The following is a 22,358-nucleotide window of genomic DNA, read 5'->3' on the forward strand; positions in this document are numbered from 1 at the left end:
AATATAACAATAGGTATCATCTACTGATAGTTTACCCTCTCCTAAAATTATCATGACTAATTTGTAATTAAGGCTCAAAGGATTATAAAGATCACAAAGCTACTAAGAAATAAATGTGCAATGTATACTTGGCCAATCTAGTCTCAGATTACCAACCTAATTGATTGTTTAACCTGGCGATACTTTAAATAATTATTTGCATTCCAATAAAATGTAAATTATCCATTAAAATTTTACTCTTCTCCATAAATGTCACAAAAGGAAACAACTACACTAACAAAATGCAAGGACTTACCCAGAAGAGGAAATAAAATTTTCTCACCTGAGAAATATACTTTTTCCACAGTGGTTCACCTTCACTGATATCAAACTCATTCCAGCCATGGAAGGCTCGCCTGTGACCTACTTCACTTTTGTTCAGCCCATTCTGAAGATCAGCCTATTAGATTTTAGACATAAAAGTAATTAAAAATGTTAGCAAAAATAGAAGAGAACCCTTACTATGTGATTACATTTACAGGATCATCGATGACAGTCAAATCTAATCTGGTAAAAACATATTCTGGGAAAGATTAGCTGCAAAGGGACAAGGGGAAAGTTTTTGGAGAGATAAAAAAATGTTCCACATTTTAACTGTAATGACTACTACATTTTCAAAATGCAAACAGAGGGGCCTGGTGGAGGCGCACCTAGCTGAGAGCACATATTACAATTTGCAATGACCCAGGTTCGAGTCCCTGGTCCCCACCTGCAGGAGAAAGCTTCCCAGTGGGGAAGCAGGGCTGCAGGTGTCTCTCTGTCTCTCTCCCTCTCTATCCAGCCCTTCCCTCTCGATTTCTGGCTGTCTCTATCCAATAATAAAAAAAAAAATTAAAAAGGAATGAATCAAAATGCAAACAGACTACTTAAGAAGTACACTGTATCTTCAACAAATTATGCCTTAATAAAATTGGGGGTTTCTTTTTTAAGTAAACAGGAAGATATAAGCAAGCAAAAGCTATAGGACAAGAGGAATAATACAAATGAACCATAAGACCCCAAGAAACGTCGGTGCATTTTAATTACCTTTATTTTCATTGTTGTTTTCTAGAGTTAACTATTCTAAAAGAACACTCAAGGGGCCTGAACTACCTCCTTACTCTATGTGCCTATCAAAACCCTGAAGTTGATATTACTTATTGCTTTTAAATCGTATATTTTTTTCTGGCAGTTTGTAGTTTTTAGGTCAACTTAAAAGAATACATTTAAGATAAACTAATTCTTGGGAATCTTACGTTCTCTGAATAAAATCCGCATCTTTCAGTCACTATTTCTTTTAACTTTATTACTTACTACTACGATTAAAGGATAAAATCAACTACATCCTCCAAAAGTAGTAGTTTGGTGTTATGTGGAAAACTGAGAAATGTTACACATAACCAAGTCAGTAATACAGTTTTGCAACACACACATATTTGTTTAAAATAAATGGTTTTAAAAAAAGCTCGCTGAGGGAGTCAGGTGGTGACACTCTTGGTTGAGCACATATGTCCTTGATACAATGAGCAAGAGCCCAGGTTCAAGCCTCTGGTCTCCTCCCCCAGTGGGAAAGCTTCAAGAGCAATGAAGCAGTCCTGGAGCAGTGTGTGCATGTGTCTAGCTCTTTTTCTCTCTCTCTCTTTCTCCCTCTCTCTCCCCGTCCCTCGTCTATTCCCTCCTTCTGCTTCCCTATCTTTCTCAACCCCCTCAATTTATGTCTCTGTCCAATAAATAAATATTTTTTAAAATAAAAAGTACTAATACAACACCTTTTCCCAAAAAACACTAAAAAGAGGTTATTCGCTATTTTTAATGCCATCGATAAAATGTGAATTTTGAGGAAAAAGTAAGAGCAGAGGACATTTCAAAAAGAAGAGTAGTGAATTTATAATTATGCATATGTCTCTAGCACTGCATATGTCAGAGTGATGCTCCAGTGTCCTCTTTTAAAAAACATTAAGAATGTCCTCTTCCCCTTGTTTTGTTAAAATTAAATTACAAACATACGTGGACTGGATTTGGTGTATCGCACCAAAGTAAAGGACAGAGGGTGGGCATATTCAGGTCCTGGAACATGGTGGCGGAGGAGGAAACTAAACTAGGTGGGGAGTTAGAGTGTCATGTGGAAAATTGAGAAATGCTACACATGGACCAACTACTGCATTTTACTGTTAACTGTAAACCATTAATCCAATAAAGGAAAAAAATAACTAAAAAATTAAAAATAAAGTACATTACAAATGTCATTAAGTTTATTTGCAGTTCTGAATTTAGCCTTTATTTTCCCTTAGGAAACTCTAACAAAAAGATAAATTCCTCAATCTAGCTATGTTAATAATTAAATCATTTCCCTAATGCAACTAATCCTTACAAGGCACTAACAGTCCCTGGCAGTGCTGATAATCTAGAAGCACGATGTCCGATCACAGAACAGCTAGGCAGCTCCCCCCCTTGTCCTGTCCACACTTGACGTATTCAGTAACTGTGTTCCACTAGGGGCTACTGGACTGGGTAGTGCAGACCATGATTATTCTGTTAGACAGTAGTCATCTGTAGGGTCAAATTTTACTATTTACTCCCTTGTTCCCCCTCCACCCAGGCCCCCTTCTCCACTCCCGTACTTACTTGGAGGATACTTGCCACTTCACTGACTGGTAATTCACTTGCTTTTTTTGATGTCAATACAGGAATCATTGTTTCATTTTCACCATTAGGTAGTTTTTGAAAACGTGCAACCTAGGAAATTAAACCAAAGGGAAAATAAATATCTGAATGTAGCAAGTAATTCTAATGAAGTCTAGAATAAAGGAAAATTCAAACATTTACAGTAAATTCTTTTCCAGATAGAAAATTAACATTAAGGGGGCCGGACAATGGTGCACAGGGTTAAGCGCACATAACAGGAAGCACAAGGACCCAAAGGATCCTGGTTCAAGCCCTCGGCTCCCCACCTGCAGTGGGTCACTTTACAAGCAGGTCTGCAGATGTCCATCTTCTTTTCTCTCTCTGTCTCTCCTACCCTCTCAATTTTTCTTTGTTCTATCCAATTAAAAAAAAAAAAAAGGAAAAAATGGCCATCAGACTCATAGTGCTGGCAATAACCCTGGTGAAAAAAAAGAAAGAAAAATAACACTAAAAAAAAAGTTAACATTTTCAGATTAATAGTGAACATCTAGTCCTAAAACAATGATGTCATACTAACCATGTGCTATCTTTCCAGAAAGCAAATTTCAAAAATTAAGCTATAAGTGTCAACTAGAAAACAAGACCATTTTCACATTTAAAAAGATGCTATTCTGTATGCCAATGTGCTGAGCAAAAAGCAAAACAGACGCTCTGTCTAGCAGATCCTGACGATAACTACATGGAGTCATAATCTTCTAAACTCATTATGTTTATTTAACAAAGGGGACAAGGAACAGCCAAGCTTTCTCCATTTTCAGCTACCCCTGTTGGTCAGTTCATTTCTTAACTATTCAGAAAGAACTCCAGTCTGAAGCATGAAAGCACCATGACAGAAAATCTACTCAACCTATTCCCAAGTTAGATGGAAAACAAAAAGCCCGACATCTGGACAAGCAGAAGCAGCACAGGTTAGTAAAGAGGCTGTGAACAAGCAAAGCAGGTCACAGAGAAGGAAGGTTGCAATACGCTACCCCCTTAATGCAGCTTCATATGCAAATACGCACACAAAGTGCTTAACACAATTCTAGAAATAAACCCCCAGAGTTCAGACTTTTCCTGGGCTCCAAGCTAAGATTCTTTACACAATAAGTTTTGAATAATTAGGGAAAAGGTAGACAAAAGCCTCTCACTCTGGAAACCTTAAAGAAGAAAGCACTTCGAATGCCACACAGGTAGTGTGATTAAAATACTGAACTCCACTAGAGAGCCTCTATTTCCCCCAGTCCTGGAACCTTAGGACAGGGCCCACTTTCCCGCATGCCTCTCCCAATCCATATCAAATAATAGTGCATCTGCCGATCGCAACCTAATCAAGGCAACGATTGCCACCTCAACATGCTTCAGCTCAGACTGTGTCCAGAGACTTCAGGTGTTGAATGACAACCCTTCAGCTTCATTACTCGGGTGAGACCTTTCCATTCATCATATTCTCTAATTCCATCCCAGGTGGTTCACTTTCTAACAAAGTCCCAAAACCTAGATATACACCAGGTTCTGTGAGAGAGAGCATATGTTCACACGTATCCATAAATAGTGCAAAATATATACCTGAAAGCAGAAGCACACTAGAGTTTGCAGTGAGTACCCCCCTAACATTTCCTCTCCACTATTCCAACCTTTGGGTCCATGATTGCTCAACAATTTGTCTGGCTTTGTATGTTAACTCTCTTTTCAGCCACCAGGTTCCAGATACAATCAGGATGCCGACCAGGCTTCCCTGGACTGAAGACCCCACCAATGTGCCCTGGAGCTCCACTTCCCCAGAGACCCACCCTACTAGGGAAAGAGAGAGGCAGATTGGGAGTATGGACCGACCAATCAACGTCCATGTTCAGCGGGGAAGCAATTATAGAAGCCAGACCTTTCACCTTCTGCAACCCACAACGACCCTGGGTCCATGCTCCCAGAGGAATGGAGAATGGGAAAGCTATCAGGGGAGAGGGTGGGATATTGAGATTGGGTGGTGGGAATTGTGTGGAGTTGTATCCCTCCTACCCTATGGTTTTGTTAATTTATCCTTTCTTAAATAAAAAATAAATTAAAAAAATTAAAATAAAATAAAATAATGAACTGAAACAATTCATCTTACTGTCAAGGTACAAGTCTTCTAAGCATTCAATTGAAATGTTTTCAAACTTGGATAACCAACATGTTTAGGGTCAAACATTGAAGTAATTTTTTTCTAAGCAATACTTCTTTAAGACAAACAAATGAGATCTAAGAATAATCTGTTATTACTATTTTATGCCTGCATGCTTAAAAAGTCTTCCGTACAAGGGAGAAGAGAGGAGAAGGGAGGAGGAGGAGGAAAGAAAGAAAGCTAAGTATTGGGGGGGGGGTAGTGTTCTCTATGTGTGGACAAATTCTGGAACAGCTGAATACATGTTTATAATTTCATTTATTTAAAAGGCACTGTTAAATACTTAAGTATTTTAAGGCCAGGAGCAAAGGTAATTTTTCCACTTCCATAAAAGATAATTATGACTAAAAATTTTTAGTAAAAATCTTTCTTTCATGCAAAACAGTCCTGGAATTTATAGCATTTTAAAAAATTTTTAAATTTATTTATTTTCCCTTTTGTTGCCCTTGCTTTTTATTGTTGTTGTTACTGATGTCATCATTGTTAGATAGGACAGAGAGAAATAGAGAGAGGAGGGGAAGACAGTGAGGGGGAGAGAAAGACAGACACCTGCAGACCTGCTTCACCGCTTGTGAAGCGACTCCCCTGCAGGTGGGGAGCCCAGGGCTCCAACCAGGATCCTTACTCTGGTCCTTGCACTTTGTGCCATGTGCACTTAACCTGCTGCGCTACCACCCAACTCCCAAGCATTTTTTAAAACATAACCAGAAGCCTTAGAGAAAAAACTAACTGCAAACTTCACAAACATTATACATGTTTAGTCAACGAATCCCCTTATTTCAAATTTATTATACAGCAAAGTAGAATTTTACTGTCAAACAGTTAAAGCAATGGAGAAGATTCATCACAAAATGACTTTAATCTTAAAACTGTGAGTTGGCATAATTATTTTTATCTTAAGAAGTCAATAAGCAGATTTAATAAGTATCAAGTGATCTGTATTGTCTTCAGTGACAAAGTCTCGAAGGGGCTAGGTGCTATCGCACGTCACTGGACATACACATTACCAAGCAGAACCATCTGGGCTCAAGCTCCCAGGCCCCACCTCCAGGGGAAGCTTCACAAGCAGTGAAGCAGTGCTACAGGTATCTCTCTGTCTATCTCCTTCCCTCTCAATTTGTCTCTATCCAAAAATAATGAATAAAATATGTTTTAAAAAGAGACCAATGGAAGCAAAACTGACTTAAAAAAAGATTAACCTTTTATTTCTAAGATTCCTATACCTCAGTTTTTTAATATATGAAATAGGAACATTACCTAGAACTGTGAAGATGGTACCTCTTAATATAGCATTTGACTCACTAACGCAAAGTGATTCAATTTTCTTTTTCAGAAACCATTTAGTGTCTAGATGTGTAAACTCAACAGTACAATTAGCTCAATTCAAAAAAAATTACCTCAAGGTGAACAGATCTGCAATTTTTTTTTCTAGTTAAAATAAACTTTTCTATCGCTAACGCACTAGAAACTGCAATTCAGGCACCCAACATACAAGAATAAGAGGCCTACTCACTATATATAGATAACTTCTTTTCATCATCAGGGCTTCACTACTCTAAGCGCGCGCGCACACACACACACGCACACACACACACACACACACACGGTGGGTAACAAAGATACAACAGCACCAAGGTTCTTCCAATGCAGTGGGTTCAAACCATGACAGACCAAGGACAACAATTTTTCCAGCCCTAAAAAATCCCTTTTTTCCCCTGTAATTTTACTATTTTTTTATCATTTTTGTAGGGGGAGGAGGTCAATGGTTTGTAGTACAGTTGGTGAGATATGGGTATGATTTCTCATCTCTTCCTAACAGCTAGACACTCTCACCTCCAACTTAAGTCCTTTTCTACCATCATATCCCAGATCCCTCACTCCTACGTCCCAACCCCTTCCCTTCCTCTCCTTCCTCAGAATCCTTTGCTTCGATGCAATACACCACATCCAGTAAAAATAAATAACTGAAATAATTCTTAAGTGGTTGGTGCACAGAACCTATATTAGAAACCACTTTACAGAAAATTTCTCAGGAGTCTACAGTCTCAAAGTGTCTACAGCAGGAAATGAGGGCATTCGCTCAGTGAAAGACAAGACGCTGCGAGGACATGATGCTAGCTCACTGAATATGAAAGGGCTGCCGTGTGCAAGAGAACAGCACTAACACCAAAGAGTGAGTTCACAGCACACCAGCTGCTGGAGACAGAACGGAGCAGCAGAAATGATCAGACAGAGGCCAGACGGTCATCAGAGAGAGCTGAGCTCACTGTGGGGAACTCTACAACACAGGGAGGCTAAATCACAGTAAGTTCTCGTCCAAAAGCAGCAAGCTTCAGTGCATGCTATGCGGGTGCCATGCTTAACCAAAATTTATAGAAATTAGAGTATCTTAATCCTATTTTCTTATTAAATCAAGGTTAGATTTTTTTTTTTTTTTTTTAACCAGACCACTAATCAGCTCTGGCTTATGGTGGTACGGGGGATTGAATCTGGGATTCAGAGCCTCAAGCATCAGAGTCTCTGTGCATAACCATTATGCTATCTACCCCCCACCCTCAATGTTACAGATCCTTTACCAGGTCAATGAGTCAAAAGTTATATGGCTCCTAAAAATATTTTAACTTTTTCACTTACTCTCTGCAAAACTGCAGTTACTATGACTCTGACCCCTTGCTAGGCCTTGGGAATTTAACAAGAAGTTAAACAAATGTGTGGGGGCTTTCAAATTATCAAAGAACAGCACCAATAAATGGGAAACTGCAGGCCAGGGTGCTGAGTGGTGGTGCACCTGGTTGAGCACATGTGTTACAGTGAGCAAGGACCAAGGTTTGAGCCCCAGCTTCCCACCTGCAGGAGGGAGCTACACAAGTGGTGAGGCAGGGCTGCAGGTGTCCCTCTCCCTCTCAATTTCTGGCTGTCTCTATTCAATAAATAAAGACAATAAAAAAAATTTTTTAATGAAAACTGCAGACAATCATTGTTATGAAAGAAAAGTTCACGGAGTCAGGAGTGATTACAATGAGATTATAATTAGGGCAGGAAATCTGTGATGAGGAAGTGATACTTATTAGAAAGAAAGACAAGAAGTTGCCTGAGGAAGTCTTTAGGGTCTCCTGGCAGGAGAAGAGAGAGAAATAACTACACAAAGTTGGGGGTTGGGTGGGAGGGAGAATGAGAAGGATGAAATACTAAAAGACCAGCATTTATTCACTTACTCATTCAGTGTTTTGACATCTAATCAATGCTTGTTACATGCCAGGCACTGGAGACACAGCAGTGACTAGTTAAAACAACGTTAATCTCATGGAGCCACATAATACTGGGAGCAAATGACTATAAATAGTGAGTGACACCACAAACACTTAAGAAAACATTAAGAAAAAAAGGGGGGGCAGGGGAAATATCATGGTTATGCAAAAGACTTTCATGTCTTCCATTCCCAGGTCTCAGGTTCAATCCCCAGTACCACCATAAGCTACAGCTGAACAGTGCTCTGATAAGAAAAAAAAAAGTAGGGAGTCGGGCGGTAGCGCAGCAGGTTAAGCGCAGGTGGCGCTAAGCACAAGGACCAGCGGAAGGATCCCGGTTCGAGCCCCCGGCTCGAGCCCCCGGCTCCCCACCTGCAGGGGAGTCACTTCACAGGCGGTGAAGCAGGTCTGCAGGTGTCTGTCTTTCTCTCCCCCTGTCTTCCCCTCCTCTCTCCATTTCTCTCTGTCCTATCCAACAACAATGACATCAATAATAACTACAACAACAAAACAACAAGGGCAACAAAATAAATAAATAAATAAAAATTTAAAAAAGTAATAAAAATACATAACAAATGCATTAAAAATTAAGAAAAGAACTCTAAATAGGGGAGAAGTTGCTTCATTTTATATAGTGATGCCAAGTAAGATTCTAATAAAGTGACCTTTGGATACAAAAAACTAAAAGCAGCAAAGGAACTCACAACGTCACATCTGGAAGAAATGTCCAGGAAGTAAATGAATAATATCCAGACACATAGGAGAGGCCCACTTTACTGATATAAACATAGGCAATCAGAAGAATAAATATGGTACTAAGTGTAAGAGTAAACACACATTATCAGCAAAGAACAAAGGGAAAAGATCTGGGGATTGACACTTGAGCTGTCAGAGAAGTAACCAAGAAAGAAAAAAAAATGAAATGAAAAATAAAAACCAGGGGGTCAGGGGGTGGCGCACCTGCTTGAGCACACGTTACAATGCGCAAGGACCCGGGTTCAAGCATCTGGTCCCCACCTGCAGGGAGAAAGCTTTGCGAGTGGTGAAGTAGTGCACAAGTGTCTCTCTGTCTTCCTCCCTCCCTATCATCCCCCTTCCCTCTTGATTTCTGGCTGTCGCTATCTAATAAAGATAATAAAAGAGAATAAATAAATAAATAACAGCAACCAGCAACTGCTGAGGTAAAAAGAGAATGAGAAACTTAAGTGAAGCACATATTTCAAGGAGGGTGTAACAGATGGTCACATGCCACTGAAAAGTTAAATAAGATGAGGACTGAGAACTAACCACTAGACTTGACATGGAGATTAGTGAAAAGCATTTTCAGTCAAGTGGTGAGAATCAAAATTTAGATAGAAGTGGGTTCAAAGAAAATGGCAGGAAAGAAATTGGGAAAAAAACAAATGCAGCACTCCTCCCCCCAGCTATAAAGAGAAGAGAAAGTAGGTAATAGTAAGAGTGAAATGCAAAGTCAAGAAATTGCAGAGCTTTTTAAGAAGGAAGAAATAGCACGTTTGCATGCTGATGAGACTGGTTTGAAGGAGGAAAAACTTGTAATACAGAAGAAATGAGACAATTAATGAAGAGGAGATAAAGGAGCCATGTTGGGCATTACGCCAGCTCCCCTGCATTGCTGACAGTCTATTTACATAATCATTGTTTTGCCTGAGACCCGCCCTGCCTGCAGGGTATTGGTTAATCCCATTGGTCAGAACCTTCGCAACAGCTGCTATGGAAGCTTTCGTGCTCTTTTCTCCACCCCCTCTCTTAGCCATTTCCTTTTCCCACTTGCCACTTCTGGTTAAAGAGATATATAAAGGCTTTGTCTCTGATCAATAAAGGCACTGCATTGCATCCCGCTCTGCCACGAGTTCCTGGTCTCTCTCTTGCGTCGCTGAGTAAGCAGCAGCCCAGGTTGGCTCTGGTCGACTTCTCTCCAACCCAGAGAGCACGTGCCCAGGAAGAAACACCCATGAAGCTAGTCTGGCAGAGCCAGGTGGTCACACATCTAGTAGAGTGCACATGTTTTAAGGCACAAGGACCCTAGTTCAAGTCCCTGGTCCCCACCTGCAGGTGGAAAACTTGGATAGTGCACTGCTTTGCTATGTACACAGCCCAGGTCCAACACAGTCCCCACAACATTGAAGGAAGCTTAAGTGCACATGTTAGCATGCACAATGATCTGGGTTCAAGCCCCTGGCCCCCGCCTGTAGGGGGAAGCTTCATGAGTGGTGATGCAGGGCTGCAGGTGTTGGTCTGTCTCTCTGTATCTCCCTTCACTCTCAACTTCTATCCTATCAAATAATATTTTTAAAAGAATAATTACACTAATAAAGTACTTTATCTTTAAAAAGTAAATTATCTTCTAAAATGAACTACCACCATAAGATCATAAATTATGTTGGAGGGACAGTTTCAAAAGCTGTTAACTTCATTCAGTATATGAACAGAAATCTGTCTTAAAAAGCAAGTCAAAGGCTAGGAAGCAACAGCCTAGCTGGTAGAATGAAGGACTTATATGCCTGAGGCACCCATACAAAGAATAGTGCTCCAGTTTTTCTTTCCCCTCTCCTTCTCTCATATGGAGCTATCTTGTGTAATTTAAATAAAATAAATCCCAAGAAAAAAATCTTAAATAAAAGAATAAATAGCAAGTCAACAAAGGTAGTTCAAATTCCCTAACAGAAATCAAGCCATGGGAAGAAACTAAAAACACTTCAACTCAGGAATGATAAATACGTTTTCAGGTCAACTGTTTAAAGAAAGTTTTTTGAGGCCAAAAAACCTTTTATTGATTTATTTACCACAGTCCCACTCGGCTCTGACTGCTGGTGGTGGCAGTGAGCAAGCCTAGGATGTCTCACACTCATGTGCTGTCTCCCCAACCCTCAGATCAGTAACTGAACAATAAAAATTTTCAAAATTTCTCTTGACAAATAAATGTCAGCCAAGAAAATCAAGTGTGCTATTATAGATACCACAATTGACGAGCCAGCTACCTCTCCACAGCTAGCAACAGTCACATGGGACAAAGCAGGGTTGTCTTATGAACTCTGAGACCGTACAGCGCTGTGACAGGAAAGCAGACACAAGCAGAAAGTATATAAAGGCAGGAGAAAGCAAAAACAAGAACAGCACAGTTAGTGCATCAACCAAGAATCTTACATCTTACAGACACCAAGGAGTGCGAGGGTGGAGAGTGTGCTATGAGAAAGGTGATGGAATCCCTCTAGTACAGAGATTCTCAAACTTAGTCGTGAGCATCAGAGTCACCAGGAGGACTTGTTAAACACAGGTTACTTACTGGGCCTTGACCTCAGTTCAGCAGGTCTGAACTAGTTTGCTGAAAATACAATTCTAATCAGTTACCAATGAATGTTGATGTTTCTGGCCCAGGAAAAACATTTTGAGAACCACTGCTCTCTGGGCTTAGATCCACGGTCACAGCCCAGGTTCAAGCCCCCAAAGCAAACAGTAGGTGTTATATCATTAGATGGTTTTCTCGTACAGAAAACCTGCTATCTCCCCTCTGTCTCTCTAACTTAATGAGGAAAAGGCTCAGAACAGTGAAATCTCAAGTGCACAGGATCCAGACTGAGGAAAAAAACAAACAAACAAAACTACGGGGGAATACAGAAAAATTCTGTCTTCATGGACAGCTACATTGCTATCCTGAGACACATCTTTATCTTTTTAGAGATTTTTCACTGTAAGTACAAAAAATGCTGACAAAAATCACCAGAGAAATAACGTATTTGATCTTCTATGAATTAATCTACCTTCTACAAGTACTAGGCAAGTCCATTTAAAAGTGGTTTTCAATTACCAGGAACTGTATTTTATTGGCAAATGTAGCTGCCATGGAAGCAGGGAAAGTGAATGTGTCCCTGATGATGTTCTTGAGGGATCAGCCCGCTGGCACAGAGCAGAGGCTGGCAAGCGCCTCAAAGTGGGCGGGTCTCATCAGCTCTACCAATGAAGAAATGTTGGCATGGGAAGGAAACAGCATTGCAAACATCTCCTTATGAAACACTGCCTTACTCAGAAGCAAGGTGAACACTTTCAACACAAAGTGAAAGGTTCACATTGAAGTGATACGAAGGATCATGTACACACCTGGACAGTCAGCAACATCCACAAAAATATGTAACATGCGAGTTTTTCTACCTACTACCACTGGCAAAGTCACCAAAATTCAATCTTACCATCTAAAAGTTCATATGAAATGTGGTGATTCTCAACTGCTGTCCTCAGAATCTCCTAGAAGAGTAAGGTGCTTGTGACATAGGTGCTGTGACACACGGTTTGCAAAAACACTGTAAACTGATTCTGACCCAGTGGAAAGATCTAGAGTATGGATTTGCAGCCCTGAACACATTACTAAAAATCACCCTAAGGAATTACGAAAACTTCCTACAGACAGAATGTTAAATCAGAATGCACAAGCACAGTACAGGGATAGGTGCTGTTTTTTTTTTTTTTTTTTTAATCTCCTTAAATGATATGTAGAGCTAGAGCTCTTGACTTATCACCTTCCAAGAAATCAAAGAATAGAGAACATTAACTACTTCAAAGAATGCATTCAACAAGATCCAGGGGCTAGAAAATCCTACAGAACAGCAACCTGGTTTTTCTCAACAGGTAAACTGCAAAATAAAGGAAAGAGGAAGCCTTTTTATACTAACAGAAATAAGTCAATCTTTTACAATGTGAGGGTGTTATTTCAAGCTTGATTCAAAACCTTAATTTTTTAAAAATATTTATTTATTTTCCCTTTTGCTGCCCGATTTTTATTGTTGTTGTTGTTATTGTTGTCGTTGTTGGATAGGATAGAGAAAAATGGAGAGAGGAGAGGGAGAGAAAGATAAGACTCTGCAGACCTGCTTCACCACCTGTAAAGCGACCCCCCTGCAGGTGGGGAGCTGGGGGCTCGAACCGGGATCCTTACACTGGTCTTTGTGCTTCGTGCCATGTGCACTTAACACGCTGCGCTACCACCTGACTCCCTCAAAACCTTAAATCTTAGACTAGTCCAGAATTATAACTGCTGGATTGTCAGAAAAGCCATAACACATTTTTGCACAGAAAAACACAGGAAAGGAGGCTGGGTGGGTGGTGGTACGCACATTAAGCGCACGCGCTACCATGTGCAAGGAACCCAGGTTTGAGCCCCAGTTCCCATCTGCAGCGGGAAAGCTTTGCAAGAGGTGAATCAGAGCTGCAGATGTCTCTGTCTCTCTCCCTCTTATCTCCCTATTCCTCTCAATTTCTGTTTCTATCCTATAAATAAATAAAGCGAATAAAAAATTTAAAAAATAACAAAATAGTGACCATCATCAAGTCTGAAAGTATGTATCAAATAACTAGCAAAAAAAAAAAAAAAAAACCCTTACAGAATGGCAGAAACTTCTTAAATAATTTGCTAATAAGAAATTACGCCAAGAATAAAGAACTTCTAAAACTCAAAAAATATATACATAACCCAATTACAACAAATATGTGATCAAACAAATCAAATGGGTGAGGCCGGGCAGTGGCACACCTGGATGGGCACACATGTTGCAGTGTGCAAGGACCTAGGTTCGAGCTCCTGGTCCCCACCTGCAAGGGGAAAGCTTTGCAAGTAGTGAAGCAGTGTTGCAGTTGTCTCTCTGTCTCTCTTCCTTACTATCATCCCCTTCCCTCTCAATTTCTGGCTGTCTCTATCCAATAAATAAATATACGATTAAAAAAATAGAAAAAAATTTAAAAAGAATCAAATGGGCTTTCTCCATTTGTATATCAACTTGGAGCAAAAGAGACGTTCAGCAACATTAAGTCACAGGGAAACGCAAATCAAACCATGACATATGAGCTCACTTATACTAGAAAAAAGTAAACATTTTTAAATGGAAAACAGCAAGTGTTGATACTGGTAAGGCTGTAGAAAAACTGAGAAACTTGTATACTACTGATGGGAGGGTAAAAATGGCTCAACCACTAGGGAAAACACTTTAGTATGTTTCCGGAAAACTAAGCATAACAAAGTCATATGACTCAGTGATTCTACACTCAAGTATAATTCATTAAAAACAGACTCCGATATTTGTAAAGCCATCATTCACTGCATAATTATTCACAAAAATCCAGAGAAATAACCAACAGATGAATGAACAAAACATGATATACACACAACACATAATTATTCATCCATAAAAAATAAAATGCTGATATACAGACAAGGATGAACCTTAAAAATATTAAGTTATGTCAGAAATAAAAGGACTGGCATTATATGATTCTAATTATATGGAATATGTAGAACAGTAAATTCAAAGCGACAGCAGATTACTAGTAACCAGGGGTTGAGAATAAAGGAGATATGGGTAATTACTGCTTAATGGACATACTGGATTCCATCTGGGGTGTTGACAACATTTTGGAACTAGATGTAGTGGTGATGGTTGCAAAACACCGATGTAAAGAATGCCACTGCACTGAACAGTGATCTAAGGGATCATTTATTTCTCTTTTGTTTTTGCCCACTAGAGCTTTGTGCCCACATGATTTCACCATTCCCAGGAGAATGGAGAGGGATAGCAGGAGACACCACAACACTGCTCCACCAATCATGAAGCTACCCCTGGGTAGGTACTCCCATATTGTGCTCAGTGCCTGAACCCAGCTCCTCAAAAATGGTAAAATGTTCTTTATATCGGGGGAGGTAGGGAGGTATTTCCTGATGGAGAAACTACACACACACACACACACACACACACACACACACACAATTTTGAAAAGCCATTCACATTTTCAAGTAGGCGGTGCCAGGTGGCTCACCCAGAAGAGTGTACACATTACCACACATGAGGGCCCGAGCTCAAGCCGAAGGCCATAAGGGAGTGCCTGCAGGGGGCTATCTTCAAGAGTGTTAACTGGCGATGCAGTTTCTCTTCTAAGGGCAACAAAAGGGAATAAATATTTGAAATATTTGAAAAAATATTTGAAATATTTGAAAAATATTTGAAATATTTGAAAAAATATTTGAAAAAAAAAAGAAACTGGCTTCATTCAAAATTCTGACATTTCCTTACTTAAACTATGTGTTCCATTTAGTAATTTAAATCTAGCCTCTGAATCTTAACTTTTATGGGCCCACATTAGAATTTTCTCCCCCCACCTTTCATTTCTCATTGTTTACCTGATAATTCATACTTATCAGAATGCTAAGTGAAAAATATAACAGTAAAAGAGTGTGATCTTTTACAATCTCACCAACCTTCACTTCTACAAATCTAGTTCACTACACATTTAATGTTTTACATGGTAGCAACTGGACATTTTTCCCGAGCCATTTAATCAATATTTAATGCTGATATTTAATTCTGCCCTTATAGCAGTTCCTCTACTGCTCTGAATAGAGTTCTTTTTGGTCCTTCCCCATAATAAAGAAAAGGAAAAAAGACGTTTATATCCACACTTCTTAGAGAACAAAGTCATCCTTAAAGCACTTTGTAAGCTAAACTTGAACTGTCTTACGTTATTTTTTTAATGCAGTAAATGATCTGATCCCAAGTTTTAGTAAATTTTTTTTAATGACCAAGTTAAATAAAAACAGGAGTGTTTCACTTTAATTATCAACACACAGTATTCCTTAAACAAGATTCAGAAATAGTCTGGAATTCATTCCCAACTGTTGTCTGTTGAATACAATTGTAACCATCTGTAATCCAACTGAGACTAAAGTCTTGTATAAAATGAACAAGCATTCCAAAGGATTCACATTTTTTATTTGCCACTTTTAATTTTAAAAATGCTCTTTACTCAGTTGTTGGGTTTAATCTTTGTAGAATCTATCCCTCGATGTTTTGTTGCTTCTAACCAACGACCTTAGCTGATTCCAAGGACACAATCAAGGAAATTAATTCCTGGTCGGTACATACTTTTAGAAAAATCAATCTCCAACAAGAGTAAGAGCGGTAGGCAAGAAAATACCACACGTTGGTATGTGGACAGTGAAAAGATTAAGAGAATTAAGGGGTCAAGTTGCACAGAAGCTAAGCTACAAAGAAAGCAAGGATATTCGTTAGAGATTCAGTCTCCCACTTCATTAGTCAAGCAACTTGAATTCGGCCTGCAGTGGTCCCAGCTGTTTCTCTTCTAAGCCTAAAGCAACTGCTACTGTGGTGACAAACAATGATTTTTAAAAAGCAAGGAAAATTAAAACTATAAAAATACAGATCTATGTTTCGATAACTCTATTGAACAATCACATTTCAGTCTGAGCCCCCCTCTCCCCTATAAGGAGTGTTAGCTAATGGACCTTTAAGGATCCCACTGACTAAAAGTAAGCAAGACAGCACAGTTTATGCCTAACACTCCAAGGTCCCAGGTCCCAGGTCCCAGGTCCAATCTCTGGCAATGCTATAAGGCAGAGCAATGCTGGTGAGAGAAAAGGGAGGAGGGGGGTTTAACGAACGTATTAATTATACTTCTTTCTCTACTTGACACAAAGTTTGCTTCACATGCTCCAATAAAGCTACCCTTCACATAAAAGAATTGTCCTCTGTAATTAGCAAGATACAGAACTCACACACTTGGTGACAACTGAGTTTGGCTGACTGAAAGTCTTCAGTTGGTTAGTTAAATAAAATGTCCACCGCCACAACACTGTATGTGTCCTGTGTGAGGAAAGGAGCGTACCAACAAGTCCTATCGCCTGAAATGCCTGCAACACATTTCTACAGAACAGGCTTAAGTGCCCACCTGAACGCTCCACACTCTACATCACGCTCCCAGGCCTACTTGCAAGGCTTCTGGGGATGGCTCCCTGTGACTGGCCTACTCACCCTCGTACTGCTTAGCTTTGCTGTCCCAGCTTCTCCAGACAAGTCTTTGTCCTCCCGCCCGCTATATGGCAAGTACTACTATCCTACCGAAGGGATAAACGAGTAGCTAAGCCAGTAGCCTTCTTAACCACCTGACACTATGTACCTAAACAAAAACTCCCTCATCACTCCCAAGAAATTCAAACTTAAAGCTTTTCTTCACAGGTCGGCAAAATAATTCACCTGGGAGGTACCTGTTTGGGGCCCCAGCTTCCAGCTTCATGCTGTGTCATCTTTCCCTTCTCCCTGTCTCTCTGCATCTACCTCTATCCGAAAAAGCTGACTTAGAGTGGTAAAGTCTCTATAAAAAACAAACACTTTCCTCTCCTGATGTGTACTGGAAGTGAAAAATAAATACACCTCTTATCATGAAAAGGAAAGGGTCAAAAAAAAAAAAAAGGCTCAGTGGTTCAACAGTTTTTACTTAAATGCTAATGCTCAATTTGTCCTTCATTATAAAAGTCTGCAGAGGGAGTTGGGCAGTAACACAGCGGGTTAAGCGCACGTGGTGCAAAGCACAAGGACCAGCATTAAGAATCCCGGTTCGAGCCCCCCGGCTCCCCACCTGCAGGGGAGTCGCTTCACAAGTGGTGAAGCAGGTCTGCAGGTGTCTCTCTTTCTCTCCCCCTTTCTCCATTTCTCTCTGTCCTATCCAACAACAATAACATCAATAACAACAACAATAATAACTACAACAATAAAAACAACTAGGGCAACAAAAGGGAATAAATATTCAAATAAGAAAAAGTCTGCAGAGTACTTGGATAGTTCTTATAGTTACTCATGATCAAGTGTGTTCAAAATATGCACTAGAGAAACAATTAATATATAGTTAAAGTCATAAAAGAAAAATTAACTAAATATTCTTAATTTGGAAAAACCATTATTCAAGCAAGGGAAAGATTTTAGGATACTCAAAGGTAAATAAATAAATAAATGTAAGTTCATTATGGTAAAGCCTGAGCTATAAGATTCCTAAAGAGAGTCCCCTATGTGGAAATAAAATGTCACTGTATAATACCGTGAAGTCATTAAACACAAATAAAGATCTCAGTAAGAATACATAGGCAATTATAAAAACTGTTATTGCTGTAACTTTGGCTTGTAGCTTCAAAATCAATTACTTCTTGTAAAGCCAATATTATTGTAACTTTGATTTCTAACTTATTTTGATTTCTACCTAATTTAAGAGACTAATTTATTTTTAAAGTATGTTTTTAATTATACAATGAACAAAACTATAATTTTAGGAGTGAAAGGAAGGTGGAAAGAAAATGGAGCAGAGTTTGTGAATGTTAAAGCTAAATTTGTATAACTCTAAATTAGAGCGTTACAACTTGAGGATGTTAAATACAACCCTCATAACTAAAGAGAAAAAGCTGTAAGAGCTCTTTCATGGTACGTATGTGTATGTGTGTATTTACTGAGATACTTAAAAATGTTTCACAGGGGCCAGGTGGTGGCACACCCAGTTAAGTACACATCATGCATGAGGACCCGGGTTCCAGCTCCCACTTCCCTCCTGCAGTGGAGACACTTCAGAGCCAGTGAAACAGGTCTTTCTCTCCCCTCCTTATCTCTCCTTCCCTTCTCAATTTCTCTGTCCTGTCAAATAAAATGCAAAAAAAAAAAAAAAAAAAAAAAGGAAAAATGGACACCAGGAGCAGTGGATTCATCACACAACACTGTGCCCCAGTAATTACCCCGGTGGGAAAAAAAAAAAAAAGGTTTCACTATCAAGAAACAGAAATGGGAGTAGTACAGGGACAAATATATAAGGTAAGTAACAACAGGCAGATGTCCCTCCTTAGCAGTTAAAAAAGGAAGTCTATAGTACGCTATGGTCTGTATGTACTTTTAGCATTATTATGCTAAGTGTAATAAGTCAATCATGAAAATACCGTATGATTCCAACTATGATATACAGAGAACAGGCAGAAAATAGATTCAAGGTTACCAGGGGTGAGGGGAGAATGGAATGCTAGTATTTAATGGGTACAAAGTTTCCATTTCCGAAACAGTGGTGATGGTTGCACAACACTGCAGATAGTACTTGCTGACACTGAATTCTGTATTTAAAAATAATTTAAATGGCAACATTTATAAGCTGTGTGCTAACGTGTGTGCGGTGTATGTCTCTTAAACAGGCCAATAAACTGGGTAGATTTCTGGCTAGGTAAGCTAACAGTCTTAAAACAGCACCACAAGGTATGCCAATAGGCACCACTATTTAATATAAAACTTTCTAGGAAAGGATACTGGTAATCTTTACACTGGAGGAGAGTTGGTAACCACAACATTTTAGGAGTGATTTGACAAGAAGGCCTGTGGTGGGAAAGTTTGACAAAGAATCGATCAATAGACTCCATTAAGGCAGATGCTATAAAATGGTTACCTTTCATCTGAAGTGCAAGTTCCGTAACATGACTCTAAGAATCCTGCAAAATCCTGTTCCTTTCCGGTTACTACTACCCAAAAGTAGCCTCATGTGAACTGTTTCTAGGTAGAATGCCAGCCATTTTCTTGTATGCAAGAAAGCACAATCAAGACTCCGACGCGGACTAGCACTGAAACACTGCTCACTGAACAAATTGAAAACTAGCAGTCACAAATCATGCTCACCATCTCAACCAACAATCACAACTTCCCTCCCTTACTTACAATGTTTGGGAATGAAACAAAAAGGTTGGCTGCTAAATATATGTATACAAGATAATTCTAATTCATTTTCAGTAGCGCAATACAATCAGTCCAAATCACCTTAACCAAAAAATGCATTTACCTCTGGAGACCAATGGGGATCATATATCTTGACAGAAAGAGCAAATCTCTTATTCCTACAGAGAATTAAATTGTTGTGCTCCCTAAGTCATTTTTAATATTTTTTTAAGCAAAAACCTATTCATCGATTGTATAAAGCCAAGTAATAAGAAAGGATTTAATGCAATTGCTCCTCCCACAATCCTACTGCCCAAAAATAACTGTTAACTGTTTCTGAGTAGACTGGCAGTCATTTTCTTTAATGCAAGAATGCTACAACTTTTAGACTTGACTTTATTACATTTGGAACCATTTAACTACAACATGAGGGGTTTTGCTGTTGTTATCGTTGTTGTTTTCAACTCAGTAGTTCTTGGATTAATTTCAAAACATACACACCCCAAAATACATTCCTGAGAAGTCGGGGTGTAGTCTCACACATAATGCAACAGACATTCCTGCAGAGGTCCCAGGTTCAATTCTCAGCACCACCATAAGCTACACAGTGCTCTGGCTAGTTATGATGAATGTAATAATAACAGTAGCTATATATTCCTGAATAGGGACTTGCTGAGTGGTTTCAGTTTTTATTCTAACAACTATTGTTGCTGTTTTCCTTGCTATCTAACCCAGATCAAGCATCACCGCACTTTTTGGCATTTCCCAGCTTAAAGAGAAGAAAATGGTTACTTTTCTTTGTGATTCTTTATTATTGAGGTTGAACATTATCTTAAGCTGATCCTTGTGCTTTGTGTCACCTGCACTTAACCCGCTGTGCTACCGCCCAACTGAACATCATCTTAGTATTTCTGTTCTTTCCTCTCCTTTTTGTATTGCCATCAGTTATCACTGTGATTCAGTGCTCATACAAATCCAGCACTCCTCGTGGCTTTTTTTTTTTCTTCTTCTTTTTTTATTAGATAAAACAGATAGAAACAGAGAGGAAAGGGATATAGACAGAGGGCAAGAGAGACACCTGTAGAACTTGCAGATATGCAGGTGGGGAGCAAGGGCTCAAGCCCAGGTCCTTTGGCACCTTAAAGAGCCATCAACGGAATGTGCCATCACACAGCCCCCTTAATATTTCCTTTGGCCATTTGTAACCTTTGTCTGAGAAATGCTTGACCATATCCTTTGGTTGTTTGCCCTCACATGTTATCAGTTTTATCTTACATATTGTGACAACCCATATTTAAAGGAACTTCTACGTGGCAATAATGGCCTTCTGTTTCAAGTGGCTTTTTTTTTTTTTAAATCACTGGTATATAGCTTATATACCTTTTTCTTCCTTTTAAAACTTTAATGTCATGTCTTTATATGATTACATTTTGAGAGTTTCATCTCATGCTTGCTGTTTTGTTTGTTTTGTTTCTGAGACACAGGCAGAGAAGGAGAGAGGTTGAAAAAAATGACAGCACTGAAGCTTCCTTTAGTGTGTGTCGGGGGGAGGTGAGGGGAAAGCGCTATCCAATCCCTGGGTCATGCACATGGCAAAGCAGTACTATCTTAGCGAGCTATTTTGTCAGCCCAATGCTTGGTATTTTTAAAAAGTCTTCCTCACCCAACCCCCACTGCAGTGAAGGAAGTTTCAGTTCTGTGGTATCTTTCCTATCTAGGTCTGTCTCTATCTGAAAAAGCTGAGCTGTGAAATTCTGGTAATGACCAGAGAGAGAGAAATAGAGAGAGAGAGAGAGAGAGAGAGAGAGAGAATCCTTCATTTACATTTTTTTTCCTAAAAATTACTTAACTTTCCAAATATCATTACTGTTCCACAGCACTAAATTATTCTCTAGGGAAAAAAGAAGGGAGGAATTCAAATTTTTAAAATAACTTTTTGGTTGATTAGAATAAAATGACACTGAATGCTGAAAAAGATCCTTTATTTGTACGTATGCAAGGATATTATAGCCTCAAAGTAAAGGATAGTACAATATATACCAAAATTCTGTTTTTTTAATAAAAATGGATGCAGTGACTACAATTTTGACCCCCAGACTAAAAAAATGAAACCTGTTTCAAAACTTGCAAAAGCTACAGTATACAAATTGTGTCACTGACATCAGAACAGACATACAGACAAGTATAATATAACTGAATTAAGTACATGATATTATGGTCACTTGGTCCTTGGCAAGCCTGTCAAGATAATTCAATGGAAAAAGAACAGCTTTGAACAAATACTACCAGGATGACTGGATATTCCATAAAATAGAATAAAGATGGCATTTCACATCACACAGCACATTCAAATATTAACTCAAAATGGATTAAAAGGTAAAAGCTAAGCTCTGAAATTCTTTAAAGACAGCTCAGGTCTTTGTCATCTTTTCTTAAATATTTATTTATTCCCTTTTGTTGCCCTTGTTGTTTTACTGTTATAGTTATTATTGTTGTTGTTATTGATGTCACTGTTGTTGGATAGGGCAGATAGAAATGGAGAGAGGAGGGGAAGACAGAGAGGGGGAGAGAAGGACAGACACCTGTAGACCTGCTTCACCGCCTGTGAAGCGACTCCCCTGGGAGCTGGGGGCTTGAACCGGGACCCTTAGCCGGTCCTTGCGCTTTGTGCCTTTGTCATCTTTTATCAGGCAAAAGTTTCCTGGATATAATGCCTTAAGCACAAATAGAAGAAAAAATAGG

General features: G+C 39.2%; 1 protein-coding gene across 6 annotated transcripts in view; it reads right to left on the minus strand.

Moving 5' to 3' along the window:
* The window catches only part of ATP2C1 (ATPase secretory pathway Ca2+ transporting 1), a 129,766-nt gene that overhangs the window by 62,711 nt on the left and 44,697 nt on the right, over positions 1 to 22,358 (minus strand). For all 6 annotated transcript variants that reach the window (XM_016191158.2, XM_060180820.1, XM_060180818.1 and 3 more), the window contains 2 exons: positions 2,644 to 2,754; positions 323 to 439 (listed from right to left, as the gene is read on the minus strand). In XM_016191158.2, the coding sequence (XP_016046644.1) occupies positions 323 to 439; positions 2,644 to 2,754 (228 nt within the window). The remainder of the gene's footprint in view (positions 1 to 322; positions 440 to 2,643; positions 2,755 to 22,358) is intronic.

Source organism: Erinaceus europaeus, chromosome 21 (genome assembly GCF_950295315.1).
Source record: "Erinaceus europaeus chromosome 21, mEriEur2.1, whole genome shotgun sequence".
NCBI classification, from domain to species: domain Eukaryota; kingdom Metazoa; phylum Chordata; class Mammalia; order Eulipotyphla; family Erinaceidae; genus Erinaceus; species Erinaceus europaeus.